Consider the following 11,768-nt stretch of genomic DNA (forward strand, 5'->3'; position numbering starts at 1 on the left):
AGCCTTTTAAGAGGGAATACGCTCTCTTATTGAAAGTTTGCAGGTTGTATTGGTTGTGTTTGTTATACACATTTTGCCAATTCTTACTAGTAAAATACAATCAGATACAGGACGTAATAAATGTTGCTATCTCTTTCTGTCTGAGTTTTCCAGCGTATCAGACAAATTCAGCAACATTCTATATCCTGTCGTTATCTAAATAATTTCGTCAGTTAAGGGGTGGAAAATATAAGTTTTTCTGATCGCTATCTCAACATCACAATAAGTATAGAGTGTAACATTCACCTTTTAGATGTCGCTAGAACTTCGTGGTTCCATCAATAGCATACATACTAATAATATTTTGTACGTGTATTTACACAAGATAAGGCAATCTGTGACAATATGAAACAAAATACCAAGTATATAGCTGAAAATCTCAAATATAGTAAAAGTTGTATCTTACTGCTACTTAAGTACTAGAAATTCGTGTAAAATTACAACAAAAACAATCATTAAATACCTTAAGTTGAAAGTAGAGAACTCGTTGTAAACAAAGTTATTAACAAATAACGACTAGCGAAATAATAACAGACGAAAATCAACAAGGCACTTATATTAATAAGTATTATTTAAGTTTTAAAAAATAGTTAATGGTTAAAATTATATTCATAACCTGTATAATATTATGTTAAACAATGATTCAGAAAAATGTTATTTTCACACATACATTTTTGAGCTTAAAATTATTCAAAATTACATAAATACATGTGGACCTTAATTCTAAAACCATGACTAATCAGGTAGCGGTGGTTTCTCCATTCTGTATGGTTGTGCAAGTTCCGTTCAAAATTTCACAAGAGAGCTTACAGTACAGTGCTACTTACAGTCATTAATTTGAATAGCTGATTTGTGTAGAAAAGCCGTTATACAAATGATGACGTCGACAGTCAGAGAGCACATTACTTTTACAATAAGGTGTTGTGCTATTTAATTGCTAAATTCACGCTTTCTTTTAATCCTTTATGTTAATATAAGTTGTTCATCTCGTAATGGCTTAATTGAAGCCAACGAAGCTAAGTTAAAATCATATTTTCTAGCTTCAAATAATGTAAAATGATTACTAGTGTCAAATTGTCGTTTCAAATGAATCAATTTACCAATGGCTGATTTCTGGGGTTGCTTGACGAGGATATTATCGAATATTTACAATAACATAACTTACCAATTGATTCTGTTGATTAGATAAACTTCTGTCAAATTAACTCAGACACACCAGGCACTAGGTATTATCAGAGATGGTAATTCATAGGTAGGCGTACAGACCAACGTCATTTCAATTTAATGGTAATTGTGATCTGTCGGCTGGGTTTGACGTAACTACGTAGGTCCCCCATCTGCCTAGGAATCAACTTCTCAGATCGTCGTCATCTTCAGTAGTGACTTAGTATCCCTCCCTGGGCGGCGCGACGCTGGTGGTCTGCTTGGAGACGACGCGCGTGCCCTGCGCCAGCCCGCCCGCGCGCACGCCCCGCCACTTGAGGAACGCGTCGAGCGCGTACGCCGCCGTCGCGCAGAAACCGAAGAACTGCATACAAAACATGACTATAGAAACTAATACAGAGTTTGTTAGACTGATCCTTCTTCAGTAGGTTAGAGTTGTATCTTGTGTTGTTGAATAGCTTGTAAATAATTTTTATTTCCACTTGACGATCTCGTCACACTACAATATAAGGAGAACTCCTTAAAATGACAATCATTATATTTATGAACGCTTCACACCACGTCAGTCTGGCCCCATCCTAAGTACCTGAAGGACTTGTGTTACAGGTACCAGACAACGGAAATATATTTAATACTTTTATACTATACATATTTAAGATTTTTGTTATATTATACACATCCAGACCCGGGAACATTGAAAACTTTTTGCTCCGTCGGCGGGATTCGAACCCGCGACCCCCGGCTTGAGCTGCCACACACTCAACCAATCATTAACCAGTCATAACTTAAAAGATTGCAGTTAGTATGATCTCACCATATTATCATAGTAGTGATCCTACAAATTAAACTAGTTTAAACAGACTGTACGGGTTGTTGCCAACCGTACATCCTACTAATATTATAAAGTTTGTTTGGATGTATGGATGTATGGATGTGTGGATGTATGGATTGTTACTCTTTCACGCAAAAACTACTGACTCTGAAACTACTGAATCTACTTAACCGACTTTCAAAATGGGGGAGGTGTTATGTTCGTTTTCTTATATTCAACGATTACTCCGCCGTTTGTTAACCGATTTTCAAAATTTTTCTTTTGGTATATAGGGTACTAGCGACCCGCCCCGGCTTCGCACGGATATAAAATATATAGCCACTGAAAAAATTATTGAAGTCGATTCAGCAGTTTTGATTTACATTCCTTACTAGCTGTTGCCCGCGACTTCGTCCGCGTGGACTTCAGTTTATAGCGCGCGATGTCAACAAAATTGGTGTCAAAAGCTTTTATAAAAAAACCCTGGTACCCCTTAAATCAATACAGCTGTGCAGTGTGCACACAATAAATACGTCATTTTTTATATTAAACTTTATATTTTATGCCAAATTTTAAAGCTTATTTAGCCCCCCAATTACACAACTTTACCCATAAACTATTTATCATTGATAGGTTTAGCCCCAATTTCACCAACGTCTGTTAGTGTTAACAGCTTGTTAAAATATCCTGTCTTCTCTTTCATTCATATGAAAAACGAAACAGCTAACGTGATACTAATTCGAGCATTAACTTTAACAGTCGTTGGTGAAATTTGGTCTTAAGGTTACGTCACTGCCTGCACAGATAAAGTACTGAGTTATTTAATACCGTAGAATAGATATAACAATCGAAAAAAATCGAGACTTAAATGTAAGATGATACCACCTTTTATAGTTTAGGCAGCGTACGCAATTATTAACTTTTCTGGTTGATTTTTTACACCTTGTGTCCGAAAATCTTACGGAAACCTATTTTTTCCAAAATAAAATTTAGCCTATGTTACTCGTGGATAATGTAGCTTTCGATAATGGTTTAAGATAATGGTGAAAGAATTTTTAAAATCGGTCTAATAGTTTTTGAGCCTATTCATTACAATTATACAAACAAAGTTTTCCTCTTTATAATATTAGTATAGATTATCCCAATTTGGTATTATATTCACAAAAGTGGTGATCTAATGAAGGATCCATAAGTAATCGAGGGAACTCCTCAAAATTTATAGGGAAACATGTGGTGACTTCGGTTTCGTGAGAAGTATTCTAAGCATATGCTACAAACAAGTAAGATTTTGCACCGAGATATACCTGGTATACCGTAGTTCGGAAGGTGCTGAGAGAACTCCTGATTCTTTATAGATACAAGTTTGCGAGTTTCGGCGTTGTTTTAAGAACAGAAAGCATATGCTACTATGCAAATTACATTCATCATCATCATCATCATTATCATCATCATCACTACCAAATTATACCATTTCATAGTCTTTTAGATCGAGACTCGAGTTTGTCAAGCGATAATAAAAAAAATCTATACCTACCTAATATTATAAACCTGAAGAGTATGTTTGCTTGAATGCGTCAATCTCAGGAACTACAGGTCCGATTTAAAAACTTATCTCAGTGTTATATCATTTATCGATTAAGACTATAGGCTATATTATATTATCACGCTAAGACTAATACGACCGACGAAACTCAGGAAAATGTGGGAAAAACGGGGGAAATATTTTTTATTGGAAAATGTACGGTTTCTGTAAAATTCCTAATTTACGCGGGCGAAGCCGTGCGGGACATCTAGTAAATAATATATGCTTACACAGATTCAGTAATGTCGCGGATCATATTCATTTGTATTACGTGAAATAAATTTAGTTATCATTTATCCATCAAAGGGAGCGGTTTTATTTTATCATCCTCAATCGTTCTCCCTTAATTATCATTTATCTTTATCATACATCTTTAATATAATATTGGTTTTAAGGCAAGCTGCAGCAGTAGCCCCTACACAGACATCACCTACTATTTGAGCGGCCTCTTTTCACAACCAGGAAAGCTGTAGTATAATGAGATGATGTGAGAGCCATAGAGACGAAAACTTTTCTCGGAAAGATTCCATTTCTAATGAATACTTCCTGAAAACTTCCAAATTTTGAAGTTATGAAAACTGTCATCCATACTAATATTATAAATGCGAAAGTGTGTCTGTCTGTCTGTCCATCTGTCTGTCTGTCTGTCTGTTACCTCTTCACGCTTAAAGCGCTGAACCGATTTTGCTGAAATTTGGCATGGAGATACCTTGAGTCCCGGGAAAGGACATAGGATAGTTTTATTCCGGAAAAATGTACGATTCCGGCGCGATAAACACATTTTGGCGCAACGGAGTTGCGGGCGTTCTCTAGTTTATCATAAAAAGACAATTGTAATGATTATTTTTAAATGCAAGTAACGCTAAGATTAGTATATTGGTATGTTTGAAAATAATGTTATCTAAGATTAATATTTATAACAATTATCTCAATCATGTCAATTATCAATTATGAATCATCCTATTATTTGCCAAAAGTATGTTAAATTTAATCAAAACTATAAAAACTAGCGAATTTAAGTGTTATTTGCATTAAAAAATAAACATCACAACTGTCTTTATAAGATAAATGACAGTTTTCAAAACTTCCTCGTGCGCAAGTTTTCGAGTAAACTTCCTGAAACTTTCCTGAAAACTTCCAAAATTCCGGAAACATTTCAGAGTTTTCACCTCACTGTCGACATAATATATGCATAGAAACAAGATACACATTAGCTACAGACATACAACAACCACACCAATGTTTCGAAACAGTGTTGCAAAAATATTTTTAATTTCCAGCCTAGCTAAAGATGTGCAAGGCTCACCGCAGCAGCGTAATGAGCACTGTCCTCAACGGTGATGGCCAGGATCGCGGCCAGCAGGTACAGCGGCGCCCACAGGCACGTGAAGCACATCTCCATCTTCAGCCACGGGATCTTGTAGAATTTCTCCACAATGTGGAACAGGTAGAAGCCGAGCAGGATGCCCGTGTACCAGAACGCTATCATGGAAATCCACATGAAGTACTGCGACTTGCTCAGGTGGCTGAAGCTGGAGCAGAGGGCCGAGATGAACCCGAGGAGGCTGGCTCCCTGTAACACAATAATATGAGATTACCCATGTATCAGAAATGTTATAGAGTTGTATCAATTTAAAAAAAAAATTGCTTAGGGTGTGGGTTTCAAACAATTTCTCAGGTGGCAGTTGACAATAAGGCAGCATCATTCTGTTTTGGTCACTTGCCAAAACAGCCATATAAGTTTGTAATAGTTAAAATAACCCACCCTATTACTTATTAGTTGCAGTTGGTACTCACCACCTGTATAACCTTCAAGATGCCAGGTAGTGTCTGCATGTAGGAGGAGTCAAATCGTATGTTGGTCTGCACAGTAGTGCTCGACGTTATGGTTGTTGTTGTAGTGTGTTGACCTGGGAAACCTGCTTCCGCCATTTTTTATCTGTAAACATAGGAGACAAGTGTTTAAATAACAGTGACTTATTATTAATTAGTTTTTTTTTTAATGTGTGCCTATAAACTGTATTTTGAAGGACAAAATTAGACAATTTGGTCTGGCTGTTCCAATTTGTAATGTTTGTAATAAGATCCATGTGGCGCTAAAATATTCTTAAGGTGCGTATCGACTTCGCGCGGCAAACCAACGAACATTGGCTCGCGCGGCGACCGCGCATTATGATTTATGGGTATTGCGCCGCCACGCGCGGCAACTCGAACATCTGCGCGCTCGAACCTGCCGCGCCCGCGCGACGAACCACTTTGTGTCGGTTTTTGACGGCGCGGCAAAGGAGTGACAGAACGTTGTGCGCGCGCAATTGAAACGGACCTGACGAGTACCCACGCATTTTTAGTGGATACGCGTGGCAAAAACATGGATAACGAGAAGTGTCGTACTTTAATCCATACTTCCATACTAATATTATAAATGCGAAAGTATCTCTGTCTGTCTGTCTGTCTGTCTCGCTTTCACGCCAAAACTACTGAACCGATTGCAATGAAATTTTGTACACAGTTATTCTAGAGTCTGAGAAAGGACATAGGCTACATTTTGATGTGGGAAAATATCTTATTTCCATGAAAATATCGATGAAAATGATTTAGTATTGCGCGTGGCCAGCGCTCATCCCGGGGGTCCTGGGTTCGAGTCCCGCAGGCGGAACAAAAAGTTTTCAATGTTCCTGGGTCTTGGATGTGTATTAAAATAAAATTTCAAAAATCTTAAATATATTTTATGTATAATATTATAAAAAATCCAGAAATATATCGATGCAATGAACATTTTAGTTCTAATACGATTCAACAGATGGCGTTTTATTATTTACTTCATTGTAACATAGAACTAATCATACTTATTAGTTATTATGTTTTTGTTTATAGTTTTTAATACGTTAGAATATTATGTTTAATAATATTATCACTTGGTATAATAATAATCAATCTATCTTATCTTATAGAACTCCTGCATTTCTAATCCATACTATCCATACTAATATTATAAACGCGAAAGTATCTCTGTCTGTCTGTCTGTCTGTCTCGCTTTCACGCCAAAACTACTAAACCGATTGCAATGAAATTTTGTACACAGTTATTCTAGAGTCTGAGAAAGTATCGATGAAAATTAATTCGCATTGCGCGTGGGCAGCGCTCATCCCGGGGGTCCTGGGTTCGAGTCCCGCAGGCGGAACAAAAGTTTTCAATGTTCCTGGGTCTTGGATGTGTATTAAAATAATATTTCAAAAATCTTAAATGTATTAATTTATGTATAATATTATAAAAAATCCAGAAATATATCGATGCAATGAACATTTTAGTTCTAATACGATTCAACAGATGGCGTTTTATTTTTTACTTTATTGTAACATAGAACTAATCATACTTATTAGTTATTATGTTTTTGTTTATAGTTTTTAATACGTTAGAATATTATGTTTAATAATATAATCACTTGGTATAATAATAATCAATCTATCTTATCTTATAGAGCTCCTACTGCATTTCTAATATATGTGACAAGTTGACAACAGAAGGCGCTCTAAAATAAAGGAGTTCAAGTGTACCATGTTGGCCTATATTCCATCTAGAAAATATATCAATGCAATCAACAATTTAATTCTAATATATGAAAACAGATGGCGTTTTATTTTTTACTTTATTATTGTAACAGAACTAATCATACCTACTTTACTATATAATATTGTTTTTATTCATAACTAGCTGTTGCCCGCGACTTCGTCCGCGTGGACTTTAGTTTATAGCGCGCGGTGTCAACAAAATTTGTGTCAAATTTAAAAACTTTTTAAAACCCTGGTAAGTGGTACCCCTCTTAGGGCCGCGCTACACCGGAATGGCAGCGCTGAAAGTGCTCGCCTCGCCGCTGCCATTCCGGTGTAGCGCGGCCCTTAATTAATCAAAATACCCAAAAACAGATGTGCAGTGTGCACATAATCTATACTAATATTATAAATGCGAAAGTATCTCTGTCTGTCTGTCTGTCTGTCAGTCTCGCTTTCACGCCAAACGCCAAAAGTATATCTGTCTGTCTGTCTGTCTGTCAGTCTCGCTTTCACGCCAAACGCCAAAACTACCGAACCGATTGTAATGAAATTTTGTATACAGATAGTCTAAAGCCTGAGAAAGGACATAGGCTACTTTTTTACTGGAAAAAAGGGTTGTAAGGGGGTGAAAATGCGTAAATTTGTTCAAATTAAGTTAGTTCCAACAATTCATAATAGATGGCGCCGTGCGTCTTCTACATCACGCTGACGCTTGCTCAAAAGTCTTCCTGTAAGACGTGGTATCATCTTACATTTAAGTTTCGATTTTTTTCGATTGTTATATCTATTCTACGGTATTAAATAACTCAGTACTTTATCTGTGCAGTGACGTAACCTGAAATCTATCAATGATAAATAGTTTATGGGTAGTTGTGTAATTGGAGGGCTAAATAAGCTTTAAAATTTGGCATAAAATATAAAGTTTAATATAAAAAAATGAAATACTTATTGTGTGCACACTGCACAGCTGTATTGATTTAAGGGGTACCAGGTTTTTTTTATAAAAGCTTTTGACACCAATTTTGTTGCCATCGCGCGCTATAAACTGAAGTCCACGCGGACGAAGTCGCGGGCAACAGCTAGTTAGATTATAACATGGCACTAAACAATTTCTATGGAACAGTAAATATAGTGATTATCAGTATTTCATGTCTCCCATTAGTCTCAAACTACCATGTAGCATTCTGTTCATATATATTTTTTCATCACAATCGAGCTTCTCGCTTCGATCTCTTGTTACTAATATGATAAATAATGATAAAAGCAGCAGCGGCACATCGCCGACGCGACACGTCCATGGTTGTCGCGCACAAAATGAACGCTCGTTCACGGATCGGCTGCCGCGCGCGGCTACCTCGCTATAGTGAGCGCAAAAAATAGCTCGCGAACCAAAACACAGATCTGCCGCGGTCGAACAATGCTCGCGCCGGCCGCCGCGCGAAATCGATACGCACCTTTATCTACAACAGTATTTTACATATGTCATGTATTTAACAGGCGTTGTAATTACCTATGACTAAGAGATTTAAAAAATTATTTAATAAAATTGCAAAATACTCTGCAGGAAAGAAATACCTCTTGTTAGAAATTTACATGATATATTTTTGAAAATGTACACACACTTAAAAAGTTTCAATTATCATATTTTATGATAAACACTTCAAAATAAAATTATTGCAGTTCTGTTTTTTAAGGAGAACAACAAAACAGTTTATGGTGTGAATAAGGGAGATCGCAGATGAGACTTTTTATGCGATCGAGTCTGCGGCACCCATACAGTTAGCATGGCGCGGCCATGCCGTCTGTATGGGCGCCGCAGACTTGATCGCACAAAAAGTCTGTCGTCTGCGATCTCCCTAAATGAATAAAAGGGTTCTTAGCATTATAATACCATACTTCTAACATAAAATATTTGAATAACATGTTAAACATTAGTTAAAGAAGGGCAAAATACATTATATCAAGATATACAAAAGACAATATACATTGTAGAATTATGATAATTATTGTAGCTAAGAAAATATTAACAATAGGCGCAGAGAAAGCATGTAAGTAAACATAATGTTCACTCCTGACTTTCTACATAATTACCTTAGATAATAGCGCAGGAATTATTATGTATGAAAAATGCTTCTCGATTACGATTACATACAAGAGCCAAACATCATGTTAGTTTATTATGAATATAAGGAGAAAGCAAGGAATGTTACTCCAAGGAATTAAATTTGTTATTTTGTTTGACTAAAGTTAAAAAATGTTGTCAGTGAAACTATTAGCTTGGTCAGTAGCCGTCACTACTTAAAATAGCAATTATTGAGCAACAACTACAGAAATACGTAATACAACACACGCGAAAACTTTGATACGAACCTTTACCTTACTTTAAGTCTTAGCACCAAAAACTTATTAACCAGTTTATAATCCCGTGGTTTTTCTCTTCTCGGATCTTTTATAGCTTCTAACACTTTACTGAAACTATTCTTTTATTATAAATTAAAGTAAATTTACTTTTAGAAAACTTGGAAAACACACAATCTTTGACATTTGTAATTTTTTCCGTATTTCCAATCCGCAAGGATTTCCGCCCACTTTACCATAAATCACAGATTATATAATGTTAGTTACCGTAGAGGCCATAGATAAAGTATTCTAGTGTAGCTGATGTAATCTTAGCCCGTCATCACTCATCGCGTGGCCATTTTGTGCTTATTTTCATACAAGTAGTGTGCGTTTATTTTCTTGAATATTTTATAATCCAGAAAAGAAAGTCATTTAGTTCATGATATCGATAAACTATAGTTCAAGTAATGAGAATCCGTAAACACACGTAAAAAGCTATGCAAGTTTTGTAGCCAAATTATTGATTGATGTGACATTTTTAGCACCAATGCCTTAAATAGCACGAATAAGGGATTATTAACAATTTTATTACATGAAATATGCAGACCGACTCCTTTATTATGTCCTGGTAAGTAGGACATAACATTACACGCTTTTGACGCTTATACACCGATATAAGGCTCTCTCCTAATAATAGTATCTCAATGGTAGAGGCGCAGAATGCAGCTAAATCCATAGACTTAATATATACTGTCGTATTATAGGTTTGTGGCAAAGCACGGCCGCTTATTGTCCGAAATTTTCTTATCCGAAACATTTGAACGTCGGCCGGCCCCCACACCGAAATATCCTTCCGGCAAGTTCGAGCTCACTCGGCTCAGTACAAAATATAAGAGAGAGCGCGATTCGATTTTCTGATGAAAAACATTTGAACTGCTACCTACCGATCGACGTCATCTGACGTAAAATTTCTGACGCCCGCCGGAAGGCAATTAAAAATGTCTGCCATCCGATAGACGGCATCTGACAACTCATCCGGACCGGACGTCAGACACATATATGAGCAGAGTGCGTTCCGGCGGGCGTCTGCCATTATGTGTCAGATGACGTCGATCGGATGAGTACTCTGGTGTTTCGTCCCAAGGTTTTTAGGCCCAATGGGCCCAATGACCAGAAATGAATTTTTAACATTTTTTCATCTGGCGATTGGTCCCACTTATATGATCCATTGTTTTCTGGCAAGAAATTTTGAAGTAGGGTTGGCACAAAAATAGGTAATCAGTTACTACCATAATATTGTTTTGTACATGAAATTTTAATGGTTGTTTTGCCACAGTAAATTGATTCCATCTTAGTAGTACGATATACTTGGGAAGTTTTTTTTTTGTATTCAAATCATAAATAAAATTCGGCGCGGCGGCAACGTTTTTTTTTAATTGTTAAGAAAAATTAAAAAAAAAACGTTGAATTGATTACATGTTGGATTTTAAACTCGAATAACTTTTGAAGGTTTTTCGAGTTTCGAGGAAATTGAACGCTCTAAATAAATTGTCTCTTATGTTTTTTCTGTAAGTTCACTACTTACAGAAAAAACATAAGAGACAATTTATTTAGAGCGTTCAATTTCCTTCAAAAATATGTATCGCTCATCCCGACATGTTAATTCAAAAATGAGTTGTAAAATTCCAAATTTAAAAAAAAAAATTCCCATGTTATTTAAACGTAAAATAGAAATTCACGATGAGCGACCTTGCAAAATTGATATTAAGAGGTCCCGTTTTCACAGGCTTCTTTTTTCATTACTAGGAAGATATTTCACTGCGGGTTTTGAAAAAAAAAATTGTCGATTTTTTTGAACCGGTCTAATATATATGTATATAAATATATATACATATATATGTATATATACATACATATATATATATATATATATATATATATATATATATATATATATATATATATATATATATATATATATATATATATATATGGTTTTTTTTTCAATGAATAAGGAAACAGATGGAAGCGACATTACTACAAAAAAGTATGACCGGCGCCATATTGCCAAGAAGGCACATGGCGGTCTATAGTGATGGGATGATATTTGTCGAGGTTATCGATAAGTAAGATGTTATAAGTGAGCTATTAAGGTTAAAATCTTTTAAATAAATGATCAGATTCTTCACCTTATATTTTTTCACTAAACGTCAAATCTACTAATTTCTATGTTGATTAAATATCGAAAATCAAGCCATGTTATATTCTATTCTATCACAAA

The 11,768-nt window shown here is 35.7% G+C and overlaps 1 protein-coding gene across 2 annotated transcripts; it reads right to left on the reverse strand.

Moving 5' to 3' along the window:
• Positions 1-1,347: 1,347 nt before the first annotated feature.
• LOC121740614 (MARVEL domain-containing protein 1-like) lies at positions 1,348-9,726 on the reverse strand. Of its 2 annotated transcripts, none has more exons than XM_042133357.1 (4): positions 9,529-9,726; positions 5,394-5,535; positions 4,903-5,169; positions 1,348-1,567 (listed from the first exon to the last, which is right to left on the reverse strand). In XM_042133357.1, the coding sequence occupies exons 2-4, from the start codon at positions 5,526-5,528 to the stop codon at positions 1,424-1,426; spliced, it is 546 nt and encodes a 181-aa protein (XP_041989291.1). In that variant the 5' UTR covers positions 5,529-5,535; positions 9,529-9,726; the 3' UTR covers positions 1,348-1,423. The 2 variants fall into 2 exon arrangements, with proteins under 2 accessions (XP_041989291.1, XP_041989284.1); XM_042133350.1 differs by having other exon boundaries at positions 9,524-9,726.
• Between the last annotated feature and the right edge of the window lie 2,042 nt (positions 9,727-11,768).

Source organism: Aricia agestis, chromosome 1 (assembly GCF_905147365.1).
Source record: "Aricia agestis chromosome 1, ilAriAges1.1, whole genome shotgun sequence".
NCBI classification, from domain to species: domain Eukaryota; kingdom Metazoa; phylum Arthropoda; class Insecta; order Lepidoptera; family Lycaenidae; genus Aricia; species Aricia agestis.